The sequence below is a fragment of the Dryobates pubescens genome, chromosome 6, assembly GCF_014839835.1.
Source record: "Dryobates pubescens isolate bDryPub1 chromosome 6, bDryPub1.pri, whole genome shotgun sequence".
Taxonomy (NCBI): Eukaryota; Metazoa; Chordata; class Aves; order Piciformes; family Picidae; genus Dryobates; species Dryobates pubescens.
This window is the reverse complement of record NC_071617.1, coordinates 18,753,628-18,767,797: the sequence shown is the minus strand read 5'-3', so window position 1 is coordinate 18,767,797 and position 14,170 is coordinate 18,753,628. Positions and strand designations below refer to the sequence as shown.

General features: G+C 40.9%; 1 protein-coding gene across 1 annotated transcript in view; it reads left to right on the top strand.

Moving 5' to 3' along the window:
• TIAM2 (TIAM Rac1 associated GEF 2) overlaps positions 1-14,170 on the top strand; it is a 97,181-nt gene that overhangs the window by 59,366 nt on the left and 23,645 nt on the right. The window contains exon 14 of the mRNA XM_054162699.1: positions 584-687. Coding sequence (XP_054018674.1) covers positions 584-687 — 104 coding nt within the window. The remainder of the gene's footprint in view (positions 1-583; positions 688-14,170) is intronic.

Sequence of the window (14,170 nt, the reverse complement as noted above, 5' to 3'; positions counted from 1 at the left end):
TGGTCTGTCAATAAATAGAGAAGGACAGGGTCTCCTCTGGTGTTTGTGTTGTGCCAGCTACTACGTACATGAACTCCAAACTTAATAAAATCAAACTATGAGTAACAACAAAGGCTTTTGTGCATTTTATGAACTGTGATGTTTGTTCCAAGGCAAAATTCTCTTTTCTTAAATATTTAAGAGACTAAGTCATGTTGAACAATAGTGTTCTCATCCAAGGAGAACTACTGAGTGCATTTAATTATCCTCACTGGGGGTCTCACCACAGAGTGTGTTGATAATAGATAATGCTACCTTTGAAGGCACGCTTGTTTGCAAGCGTGGTGGGTTTACATTGGTAGATCTAATATGCATGTTGCTTCAGATGGTCTTAGATGTCCAGCTGCTGTTTTGAAAGCAGAGTTTTCTTGGTTTGGCTTCATTTCTGAGGGGTAGGGAGAATTGCAAATACTGTATTCCTTCTCTCCCCCTATAGTAAATCTACTAAACACTGCTAGTGTCTATTTCCAGATAAAAGCAAATTCTTTTCCTGTTCCTGTCCTATAACCCCCTAATGTATTTATTTGTTTTCTTTTCAATGCAGATTTCAGTAATGTGCCTGATGTCACATCCACCTTGAAAAGGAGCAGTACTGATGGCACATTGGACCAAGTGCCACACAGGGAGAAGACTGATCCATCTTTCAGGGTAAGAACATGCTTGGCATAACAATCCTTCTAACAAAAAGAAAGTGTTGTAGTGTTAGTGTTCTGCATTTTGTGGGAATGAATTTGATGTATGGCACCAATTAAAAAAATTTTTTACATATTGGTGGTACTTAGTGTTTTATTATCTTGAGGTTACCCTAACAGGTCAGCATTTATGGCACAGCTGCTGCATCTCCAGAAGCAGTGTGATGGGGGTGGAGAATTGTCACATTCATCTTTCTGTGTTGCTCAAACTCAGTCCTGAAGAGTACATTGAGGCTGCTACAGCTTTCTGACTGATGCAGTTTAGTTCATGTTTGTTTTTTGCTGATACCACTAGGGCTTATTGTTAAGATTGCAGTGGCCATGGCAACACTCACTTAACATCAATAGTTTTAGACTGGATTGCAGACTTGGAGAGGTGCAGTGTATGAGAACCAGTGATTCTTGCTCTCTTGTTTGGAGAACGTTTATGGTTGCAGCTACTGTTTGACCTCGGCTGGAGTAACAGATGGTCACACCTTCTCTGACCCTCTCAGTGAGGATCTTGGAGGCTGAGGGAAGGACCCCCAGAGTTAATGTCTATCTTCAAATATGTTGGTGTTCAAAGAGCAATTTGTTGTGCAGTTTGCTCTGAGCCAGTCAAAGGGCAACTTAATGAGTGCATATTCTTTTGAACCCCTCAACTGCTAGCAAGTGTAGTGTTTTCCTCTTGGTGCCTATGATTTTAGGCATTGCCATGCTGACAACAGAAATGGTTTTATTACTTTTGTTGATGGGTCAATTGTATCTCCAAAGAAATTTTGTGGTAACATTTGCCTTATACTTTTGCATAAAAGAAATTCAGTTAGAGTGTTTATGCTTCTGGAATATGTTACTATCTTGTACTAGGTTGTATTAAAAATTGGTAGAGATGAGACAGAACGTAAAAACTCGGAAGACCAAACCAGGGAAGATATATTGGGCCTCTAGCTATACCTACTGAGAAGAATTGATTCTCTTTTACTTTTGGAATTACTTTATAATCTACTTTGCTCTAATGCAGGTAACTTTATGCAGTTTCTCTAGAGAGTACAAAGAAGCCCAGTGATGTAGGTCTTCAGCTCATCTCCTGCTGTGCAAGGGATTCCCACAGAGATAATTCTTTGTATCCTGTGTAACACATTGCTTGTGTTCCCAAAAGCTCTTTGCAACCAGACAAGAATACACTGGAATTTCCTCTCTCTAGGACACATTGTTCCTTTGAAAGGGGTACTGTGGAATTCTCTGTCATGTTTCAGTGCTACTACAGTGTTTTAGGAGCAGGGGCATAGTAAAAGTGAACTCAAGGGTTAGGATACCTCTGGCATGGGACAGCAATGTGCCCTTTTGGCCAGGAGAGCCAATAGTACCGTGGAGTGCATCAAGAAAACTGTCCAGCAGGTCTAGGGATGTTCTTCTTCCCCTCTACTCTGCCCTGTTGAGACCTCACCCTGGAGTATCACAGTGCATTAGAGGTTGGAAAGAACCTCAAGAAATCATCGAGTCCAACCCCCCTGCCAAAGTGGCATCACTTAGGGTATTCAGCACAGGAATGCATCCAGGTGGGTTTTGAACGTGTCCAGAGAAGGAGACTCCACAACATCTCTCTGGGCTGCCTGTTCCAGTACTCTGTCACCCTCACTGTAAAGAAATTCCTTCTCAGGTTGAGGTGAAATCAGGTTCCAGCTTGAACCTGAGTATTGTGTACAGTTTTGGGCTCTCCAGTTTGAGAGAGACAGGGACTTGCTAGAGAGAGTCCAACAGAGAGTAAGGATGATTAGGGGACTTGAGCATCTCCCCTATGAAGAGAGACTGAGAGACCTAGGGCTGTTTAGTCTTGAGAAGAGAAGACTGAGAGAGGATTTCATCAATGTCTATAAATATCTGAGGGGTGGGTGTCAAGTGGATGGAGCCAATCTTTTTTCAGTGGTGCACAGTAATAAGACAAAGAACAGTGGATACAAACTTGAATATAGAAGGTTTCATCTCAACATGAGGAGACACTTCTGAGGGTGATAGAGCACTGGATCAGGGAGGCTGTGGAGTCTCCTTCTCTGGAGACTTTCAAAACCCACCTGGATGCATTCCTGTGCAGACTACCCTAGGTGATTCTGCTTTTGGCAGGGGGGTTGGACTCGATGATCTCTGGAGGTCGCTTCCAACCTCTAACATTCTGTAATTCTGGCTGGCAGCACTAGCTGCCTGGTGCTTGGCCAGCTTCTCCTGGGTGCCTCAGGGAGCCCTGCTCACCTGGGGTACATGCTGCCCCCAATGCACTGAGCTCCCGTCCTGCTGGAGGGGAGCTGCTGGGGCATCAGGTTTCCTTTAGCAGAGAAACAAAGGCAATCCTAATCTCCTGTGTCAAATGCACCAAATGACAGAAAATTGGGGAGGGTTCAGGAGGATTTAAATACAGAGAGAACTATTCATGTACGCTAGTTACTGCACTGAATGCACTAAATTGCCTCCAGTGCTTTAAATTATGTGTTGCAATTAAAGCTCAAAACAGAGGGGAAACCAGACAGGTCTGCTCCCTGCCCTCTCCCCTTAAATTTGTCACGTCTAGCGGTATTAATGGCTCGCACATAATTTGATGAAGTCACTGCCATATTGCATTTCACTTCTTCAGTTGGAGTGCAAGTCTGCTAGTGTAATTAAAAAAAAAAAAACCTGTTTGAAGCTGTCCTAATTTTGTAGGTAGAAGCGGGGAAAAAGGCTTGGCAATTGGAGGTAGTCTTACTTCAGCTGCAGCTGTAAATGAGTCTGTGACAGCTCTACAATTTCTGCAGATGGTTTGTAATTGATTGCTGTCTTTTGGTTGGAGGGTGCCTATTACTGTCAGAGCTTTTTGTCTGACCTTTTTGATTTCTCCAATAGAATTAAAAAAAAAAACCAAACCTCACAGTAAATTTAGGTAGTGTATATTGTGTGTTCGTTTGTGACTGGGTATAAAAGGAATTAAAATGATTTCTGTTTTTGTAGCTATGATCTGGGACTGCTCGCCAGATGAACAATAGCTATTGCTAATAAAAATTAGTTTGAGGAAATTGTGCAGCCTCAAAAAAGCATAGCATCTGGATTTGGGTTTGTATTTTTTTTTCCCCTTTGCCTTGTGTTTCCTGCATGTGCTAACTTGACCCGCGCCTGTGGGAGAACTGTAGCACAGACCCCTCAGCATCAGGCGATGTCACAGAAGTATGGGGGAGACGAGATCTGTAAGCACAGCCCTGTGGAAAAGACGTTGGTGGCGCTAAGAGGTTCTGAGCACAGCCTGGAACAGTCAGCTTGGGATTATTTCAGGGTAGAGACAGCCAGAGATGCTCACTTCCCAGTTGACAGCAAACGTAGATGTAATTACTTGGCTCTGAGGGAGCAGATTCCTTTTGAAGTTTGGTCGATTTTTGTCCTCTAACATGTAAGTAAATAAAAAGCAGCCTTAAAGCTTCGGATTTAATGGTTGCATGTTTGATTTCTAGATTGTGTTTCTTGTTTCGGGCATTTTTGTTGTTGTTGTTTGTTTTTCACTATTATTTTCTTTGCCCTTATATCAGTTAAGCATTATCTTAAATGAAAATGAGACATTTCATAAGTGCCTTTGTAATCTCAAAGGAATAAGTCTTTTGTTGCATGCATACTGCATTCACACATGCATTCATTCAGTCATTCAAGTCATTCATTTTTTGTAGTCCCAAGAAGTGAATGAATTCAGAATTTAGCTCTCATCTGAGAGCTAACAAATGCATTAGAAGGGCAATGGAAGACTGTTTCATTCCAGAAATGGAAGCTGTTCCTTAAGTTATATTGTGTAGAACATTATAGTAACATTATAAAATAGTATTAAAAACACATGCACATCAAGAACCATCCATTCCAGCTACTCATTAGTTTTGTCAGCTCGGTATTCTCTGGGATGCTATATTTGTACCTTTAGTACCGTTAACTTTATTTTTCTATTTTATTTAGCAAGGGTAGATGTTACACTTCTAACACATTCTGCTGCAGTACACTTTCAAACTGTGTTAAAGTACTGTTTATGTGGCAGTGGCACGTCGTCTTTGCCATTGTTGGTTCTGGAGTACGTAGGCGTACTGTTGACAGAAGAATAGAGGACCTTGGAAAATCTGGGGATTGAGTATGCCTGTCAGTGCAATTAGATTTAGTTTTGTTTAATCATTTCGAGAACTAATTGTCTGTGCTCCTGGTGCTCAGTTAAATCCTAGTATGTTGACAGTTGCCAAGAATCAAGCTCTCCATACGTCAAAATAGCATGAAGCCAAATAAATGTAAAAATGCAACTTTTCCTTTAGCTGAATTTCTAATTGCCCACTGTATTAGTTAGCAATGTTTTCTCTAGCACATGGTTTCTTTTAAGAAAAAGTTCAGGGTCTGTTACCAGCTTAGCTTTACTTGGTGTTTTCAGTATATTAAAAATACCTTTTTATGAAAGATGAATGTAGCTAAGAGATGACATTTTACCATATAAGTAGCTACTATTCTAAGGTCTCTTGTAAGACTGCTATGATCTGACTTTCAATTGTGCTCAATCCTTTGAGTGTCATCAGAGATAAGTGTTTCTATAACCATACTGTATTTTAACAGACAGAGGAACTTAGTCTAAATGCATGTGTGAGAGGGGGGAAGGTATATTTTCACTTTTAATATTTTACAGGTCGCAAGAAAAAACCTTAGAGTAAATGCCATGTAAATATTTCACATAACCTCACTATACCCTCAGCTGTGTCTTAGTATTCTTTAAAAAACCCAGTGAAAATAGCTAGTGTGACACTTTGTAATCACAGTAAAAATAGTCAGTGAATGCAGAATGGTTTTCTGCTGGCATATTCAAAAAATGACATTGCAGATGCAGAAACAGAAGCTGATGTGATGAGAAACTTTGACTGTTAACAAGAAAAGCCAACTGCTTTGATTTTGTGATGCTTTTGAAGTGGTGCTGTATTTCTTTCAAACAATGAAGTAAATTGGTTGAATGTATAAGATGGGTATAGAGACTTACAGAAATTGCCTTTGCTTTGCTGTTGACTCTTAAAATAGTCCATCCGCTCTCAGAATGGGTTGTGATCAAACTTCAGCAGGTGTATATGAGGACAAGTCTATCCCTATCACTTCTTAGTGAAAAATGCTACACAGTGCAGAGGGGAAAAACTTTTTTTAGCTTGGGAATACCATTTTTAGTACATTGAACACAAATTATGGTGAAAAATTCCTAAACACCCTTCCCTAGCATGGGCTGCTTTCAATTAGCTCAACTCACTCCTCTGCTGCTCTGTTTGACAACCACATTCACTTTCCCTTCATCTGGTGAGGAAATGAAGAACTGGTGACAGGCAGACCTGCATGGTGCCTTTGGCAAACACAAATTTGCATCTCCTGGACTATGGATGGAGCATTTTAATGAAAGTCTTTCAGATTTTTGTAGGGATGAGGTAAAGGTCAGTGTAAGTCCTTACTTGAAAAGTCTACAGATATAGGAGGGCAAAAAAAGAAAGTAGAAAAAGACCGTAGCTGTGCATTTCAGAAGTCTGCTTTTGGATGCTTGACTTTCCCATGTAATGTCAAACCATCCTTCCAGTGGTTTTGAAGCCTTTGTATTCTGTTTATTTTTTGCCAATTCTGGACCATCCTCCATTTGCCACAGGTTTTGCAAGTGCAGTGAGAAGTAGATGTTTCCATGACCTTTGCATGCTTGGAAACATAATGAGAAATCCAGGTTTTGGTCTCCTTGAGGGACTGAGACCCAGACTGAGGCTGGGTCAGAAAGCAAACCCACCTTCCTACTTATGTGTCATCCCACTACCACAGCAAGCTTCCCAAAGCAGTGATTTCAGCAGACACAAAATGCATGTGTCATGATATCAAAAAGGAAATACTGGTGTTACCTATTAGCTGATTTCACATAGCTATTTCTGTAATGAAAATCAGAATGCTGTAAAAGTTTGCTGCATTTCTGGTTTTGGCCTCTTGTATATACAGCATAGCCATGTACTGGAGGGATGGTTTTCATAAGATGAAGAAATTATTGTTTTGTCTTCAAACTGCCTAAAACTGATTTTGAAACCCCTTCATAAGACGCAGCACAGTGCGATGTATACATCAACAACCTGGATGAGGGAACAGAGCGCATTGTCAGAAAGTTTGCTGATGACACAAAACTGGGTGGAGTGGCTGACACTCCAGAGGGCATTTAGTGGGACCTTGGCAGGCTGGAGAATTGGGCAGGGAGAAATTTAATGACATATAAGGGCAAGTGTAGAGTGTTGCATCTGGGAAAGAACAACCTCATGTACCAGTATAGGTTCGGGTCTGACCTGTTGGAGAACAGTACAGGGAAGAGGGACCTGGGGGTCCTGGTGGACAGCAGAATGACCATTAGTCAGCAGTGTACCCTTGTGGCCAAGAAGGCCAAAGGCATCCTGGAATGTATTAGAAGGGTTGTGGTTAGTAGGTTGAGGAGTTCTACTCCCCCTCTACTCTGCCATGGTGAGATCACATATGGAATATTGTGTCCAGTTCTGGGTCCATCAGCTCAAGAAGGACAGGGAGCTGCTTGAAAGAGTCCAGCATGGAGCCACAAAGATGGTTAAGGGAATAGAACATCTCCCTTATGGGGAAAGGCTGAGGGAGCTGAGTCTCCTTAGCTTGGAGAAGAGGAGACTGAGGTGTGACTTCAGTCATGTTTATAAATATATGAAGGGCAAGTGTCAGGAGGACAGAACCAGGCTCTTATCAGTGGTGTCCAGTGATAGGAAGAGGGGCAGTGAATGCAATCTGGAGCATAGGAGGTTCCATATGAACATAAGGAAAAGCTTTTTCACTGGGGTGACGGAGCACTGGAACAGGCTGCCCAGAGACATTGTGGAGTCTCCTTCTCTAGAGACATTCAAAACCTGCCTGACTATGTTCCTTTGTGACCTACTCTTGGTGATCCTGCTCTGTTAGGGGGGTTGGATTAGATGATCTTTCGAGGTCCTTTTCAACATCTAACATTCTGTGATTCTGTGAACTTAAGCAGCTAGAGTAATTTAAGGGTAAAAATCTTAAGGTACAATATGTATTAAAGTTCTAGATTAAAAATTCAATTAAAGAGGGTGTATCCTATTGCTAGTATGTCTGTCATAAAGCTCAAATGTTAAAGAAAAATGTGTGATTTGATTTTCGAGGAAAGGAAGGGCAGTTGCCATGGAATAGTAGAGGTGAAAGCAGTTTGTAATGATTACTTATACAGTCTGATCCCAGCAGAAAATTAATATGACTGTCCAGTCTTTGTGGATGATTGTCTTTTAGTGGGTAAATCTCAAGAAATGTTTATTCCTCCCTGCCAAAGTTAAACAATTTTCCAATGTGACTCTTCAGTGAGAAAGTTAAAAAAGTACCAAAATCTACTGAGTTCAATGGAAGATTTTAGATGACATTGTGCAAAAAACATAAGCACTGATAAGTTCAACTTGTGTATTGATTACATTTAGGATGGTGTGGCAGTGCATATGTGTCTGTGTGATAATGTGTCTGGTAGATTAGAGCCATATTTCTCTATTTGGTATAAATTACATCGTTTCTTGTTAGTCAGTTAGTGACTCCCTACTCACAAAATATCCCCAAAGAAACGTTAATATTGAACTAAAACCGTGACCAATCCAAAGCCAAATAAGTAAAGACTGTAAAAATCAAAAAATCTCAGGAGGTGAATGTTATTCCTAATCAAATAAACAGCAATTGTTGAGCTGCATTGAAAAAAAACCAAGCAGAAATGACCAGAAGCTTAACAGAGGTCCCTCTGGTGTAAGTAAAATAAGAGGAAGAAAAAGCTACTGTTATATCCATATGGCCCCAAACCTATTCCGTGCATGGAGGCAACTCCAATTAAATGGTGTTCATGATGATAGCTTCTTATTAGCTCTGTTTTGAATTGCCCAGGAAGTCCCAGCTTGCACAGCATATCCATACTTGCAGGAGAGCTGCCTGCCTGAAGGTTTATTCTATATCCATAGGACATTAAGGATCTTTCCTTTATTTCAATCACAAGAAAGTCTCTGGAGCAGTTGATGAGATCCAAAAGCTTAGGGAGTAGTTTACAATTAACATCCTTTCATTGTAGGAAGAGGATTTATAATGTAGTACTCTCAAAATCATGTATACTCCTTTGCAATCTAAGTGTCATTTTCTTCCAGATGTGAGATGCATTTAGGGAGCCTAAGAGCTAACGTGGGAAAATAGTGTGTTCCTCAGCAGTGGTTTTGCTTGATTCAGTTGTGCCTGGAGGGGACAGTTCTGTATCAAAAAACCGACAGAAGCCTATGGGGAGCTCTGCTAATTATTGTGCTTCCCTTGCAGACAGCTCAGGCGGTGGGAAGCCAAATCAGCGTTGCTAGTTCTGGCAGTGTGGAGCTGTGTTCAGACCCTTGTTGTTGTCATGTGCCTCTTGAGAAGGGTATCAGTGATATGAGTGAAAATTGTAGCCTGTTAGAAGTCTGTAGGAGTTTTGCTAACTAATATAGCTTTCAGTATTTTATTCCGCCCCTCAGCAAAGGCACCAAAACTAATGGACTGTAGATTACAGAAAGCTTGCTGTAAACCTACCAGTGAGTGCTTGCTACTGACCCCAGTTCTGGATTTCACCTTGTTGCACTGAATCCTACAGTTCTTTAAATGCAGCACTCAGCCCTGTAGCAGTTGCCTGTTTTGGCTGGCACAGTGATGAGCCCTGAAACCATAAAGCTTAAAGCATGAAATGTTGCTATTTTCTAGACTGAACCTGTAACCAAACATTAGGTCCAGCTGTGGAAAGAGATCTGCATGCATAGTTATTGGTAGGGAGGCACAAGAACAGCAAGAAAAAAGACCAAAGAGAGACTGTGCTTTTCTAGCATGCGTAGTTGTGAACTTGTGTCGCTCTGCTTTATGCTATTACATTGAGTTCATAGTATCATAGTATCAGTCAGGGTTGGAAGGGACCACAAGGATCATCTAGTTCCAACCCCCCTGCCATAGGCAGGGATACCCCAAGAGTTGCTGGGGTTTGGGTGAGAGCTGATGTTTGTTGTCTTTCCTCTGGCTGAAGGAAATGTCCTCTCACATGTGCTGACAGTTGTCACTCTAAAATGTGCATATGGTTTTGATCAAGAGAAGTTGTGTTGATGCTTGAAAATGAAAGGAGCTGGTGGGAGGTGATTTACAATGCAGCTTCCCTTTATAGTCTTCTGGGAAAAAAGCTATGAGGCTTACCTGCAGATGAAAAGAGAAGCATGTGACAAGAGTCCTGGTTCACTGCAACAGGACATGATTAGCAGTCGCTGGAAACACTTGTGACTTCACTGATGAAGGGCAGGAAACTGCCTAGGAGTACACCACCCCTGGGCCTCCACAGGCAACCCTTGTCACCTACAGTGCAGGATATCACAGCAGCATTTTACTTTGCTATCAAAGGCAGAGATAGCTAATCACACTTCCGACAGACCAAGGGAACTGGGTAGTCTCTCTTCCAGCTGCAGATTATTTGTTGGGCTTTTTTAAAGACTGAGATACTGTTCAGTTACAGTGCTAATGATGACATATGTTTTTTTTCCTTGTGATGCAGAAGAATTTAAGCTCATTTTTACCAGATGCCAAGGTATGTGTTGTGCCCAGTAGCCACCCATAGAACACAAAGTCACTTCAAAGCCACACAAACTTGCAGTACAGGATTTCAGACAGATACTGCATCCTGTGCACTACCACACAATGCACGCTTCAGTGAGACTTGGATTCCTTTTTGTGCTGCCGGAAGCACATAAGGCCAAAGGTAAACCTGAAATGTTAAAACTGAAAAAAAATCTACTACCTGCAGCAGATTCTGCAAAATCAAAAATAACAAAAAGATAACCTGAGAGGAAGAGGGAGGAGAATTTTTAAAAGTAAGGAATCAGTTGAGTCAGATGCAAAGAAAAGTTTTAGGGTTGTGTGTTTTGTTACCTGTTGCACATAGCACTGTGGGTCTCCATCTGTACTTGTTAGCGTGCTGTGAGCACGATCTTCACTCTCAAGGTAATTATTTCTGTCTGAGACAGTTGAATCCTTCTGTAGTGCTTCTGAAATCAGGGGAGAGGTTGATACTGAGTTCAGAAGGTCTGTATTTGTCATTACAGGGGAGCTGTTGCCATCTTTTAACATTAGAAATGCAGTATGCCCGCTGCTAACTTGAAGAGATCAGGGTTCTCTCTGCCTTGAGAGAAGGCACAGTGCAAAAATATATTGTGAAAGATGAATACAACTGCAAAGATGATGTCTCACTGGTTGCCATAGTTTCTAATTCAGCACTTGAGAAAAAAATTTTGCATTCAGCACAAACCACTTTGAGAATGTTACAAACAGTATTTAAGATGCTTGAAATGAAAAATTGAAGAAGAATTAATTTTAAACATTTGGAACATTAAATTCTTTAGCACTAATGTCTTCACTGTGGTCAGTAATGCTTTAAAAATACATTCTGAAGTAACTTAAATCCATGTTATTAATGTAATAGGCATGATAGAAAACTACTTAGAAAAATCATCCACCCACAGTTAAAAAAAGTGAAGAACAAAGTCCGCCTTATCACTGTAGAGATCTGGAAAGCAACTGAATTAAGCCTGAGCTTATAATGCTTAAAAGCCATTAGGGTCACAAAGTTCCTATTAGTTCAGGGCATGTATGTACATACTGTTAGGCATTTTTTGTTTGTTGTTGTGGGGTTTTTTATCTTTCTTTTTTTTTAATATGTGTGTTTACACATACATGTACACACACACTTATATCTGAAAAAAAAAATACATGTGGTGTATATAAATTATGCTTCTGCTTCCCTGGTGGTCCAGATGGATATTACAAAGTAGCCCACAAGTGCTCAGGATTGTCCCAGAGGCAAGCTGCTGTTGACTTTCCATTCAAAGTATCTACAGACAGAGCAGAATTAGTCTTTTGCTGTTATTCATTAAAGGCAAAAGCAGGATGGGAAGCAAACTCAATGCAGATAAGCACACCTAGACATATTGGGACAATAGAGGGAAGCCTGTATTACGGAGAATGTTACTGTTATGGTAGCTATCAAGTCTGGTGCCACTAAAATGGGAAGATGAAAACCAGATGTCTGTAAAGGGAATGTGTTACTCAAAGCACACAGGAAAAAACAACAGCCCTGTGTCATTTTTCCTGACATCTTAAAAATATTTTAAGGTGATTGATTATTTTACATGTAAATTTTACATAGGAAGTATGTTTGTGAAGAAGTCTTGAGTGTTTGTTGTGTGCAGCTAGAGAAGAAGAAAGGCTAAAGAAAATGCTTTCATTCATTCATTTCTTTTAGTTTGTGTTTTTCACTTTTTTGATTTACCCAAGGCCCTCAGTAGGAGTTGGAAGGACTACTAAAACGTACTCCTTTTTTTTTTTCCTAATGAATACACATTTTTTTAAAAGCTGTTAATTGGTAACATCTTTTAGCTAGCATATGGCTAGCTAATAACTCAGGCTTAATTAGCAAATCTGGGGAAGAATAACTTCCTAATAAGGAATTTAAAAGGCCTGTCATTTTTCATCAAGACTGACGATATTGCTTGGACCTGAAATTAAACAGCCTTTTGTTTTCCTGGTCCCAGCAGACGAGCTGTGTTTTCACACACACCTGTTACAAAAGCCGAGCTTGAAATTGCCATGACTCATTCTGACAGAAAGTGAAGAAACAGAACCATTCCAGAAAATATAGTTGCACCCTTCATAAAGGCAGGTCTGGTGACCTGGCCTATGTTACATTTAAATTGTCATATGCAATAGTGTAAACCTTTAATTTCCACAGTCTAGTGATTTTATTTATTTATTTATTATTCTTTCTTTTCAGCCTTGCTCTGTGGATCCCTAGAATCTGTGTACTCTGCAAGGGCAAGCACTTAATGGTGCATAAGAAAAGTAGCCTTGTACATGCTACTCAGTAGTCCATGTAATTGGATTTTTAAACTAGGCCGTGAATCTAGTGAAAAATTAAATGTTAGCAAGCAGGCAAAACATCTTGTGTGCCTTTGAGACCTTAGTCTCCTGTTACATGGTGTTTTCAACCATTGAATCTGACATGTCTTCAAAAGAAAGAACTTCATGGTCCACCACCTAAACTAGTAGTTGAAGTTCCTACTACTGTGATGCATCTTGCAAGCCTTATCAGTAGCATGTTGTTTCAGGACTCCAGTGTCACTTTTCTGATAGGTGGCCACTCAGCAACTGAGCTGTATGATTTGGCAAATGTTGAGCTGTCAAGTTGAACTAATGATTTGGAAAGAGATGGATGTAAGTTTAATTGCAGTAATTAAAGGAGAAGACTGTGTTATTCCCTTGCTTGTGTGAGGGTGAATATCCTTGAATCATTTGAAGTAGCACATAATGAAGAATATGGGCAGGGAGAAATTTAATGAATATAACAAGGGCAAGTGCAGAGTGTTGCGTTTGGGAAAGAACAACCTCATGTACCAGTATAGGTTGGGGACTGACCCATTGAAGAGCAGCATAGGGGAGAGGGACCTGGGGGTCCTGGTGGACAACAGGATGACCATGAGTCGGCAATGTACCCTTGTGGCCAAGAAGGCCAAAGGCATCCTGGAATGTGTTAGAAGGGGTATGGTTCAGGTCAAGAGAGTTTTTCCTCCCCCTCTACTCTGCCCTGGTGAGGCTGCATCTGCAATATTGTGTCCAGTTCTGGGTCCATCAGTTCAAGAAGGACAGGGAGCTGCTTGAAAAAGCCCAGCATGGAGCCACAAAGATGGTTAAGGGAATAGAACGTCTCCCTTATGAGGAAAGGCAAAGGGAGCTGAGTCTCCTTAGCTTAGAGGAGACTGAGGTGTGACCTCATTCTTGTTTATAAATACATGAAGGGCAAGTGTCAGGAAGACAGAGCCAGTGGTGTCCAGTGATAGGAAGAGGGGCAAGTGGGTGCAAGCTGGAGCATAGGAGGAACGTTTTTTCACTGTGAGGGTGATGGAACACTGGAACAGGCTGCCCAAGAGAGGTTGTGGAGTCTCCTTCTCTGGAGACATTCAAAACCTGCCTGACTATGTTCCTGTGTACTCTAGGTGATCCTGCTCTGTCAGGGGGGGTTGGATTAGATGATCTTTTGAGGTCCCTTTCAACATCTAACATTCTGTGATTGTGTGTGATAGATACCTAGGCTTGGTCTATCATTTGTATTCATGAAAAGGACTTGCTAGAAAGCAGTAGGCAATGGCAAGGGGAGTGTTGAATGAAGCCTTATAGTTCAACTTCATTGCACTCTAACAGTGCTGTGGTAGGGAGAATATGGGAGTTACTGTGTTTTATTATGCCACTGGTGTAGTCCTCTTTTTATTAATGAATTGCTTGTCAGTCTTGTAACTCTTCAGCTCTGTGGTGTTGTGTCCTGTAATGTTTTATTTAAAGTTACATTGTATTAGAAACAATCTCTCTGTAGATCTGAT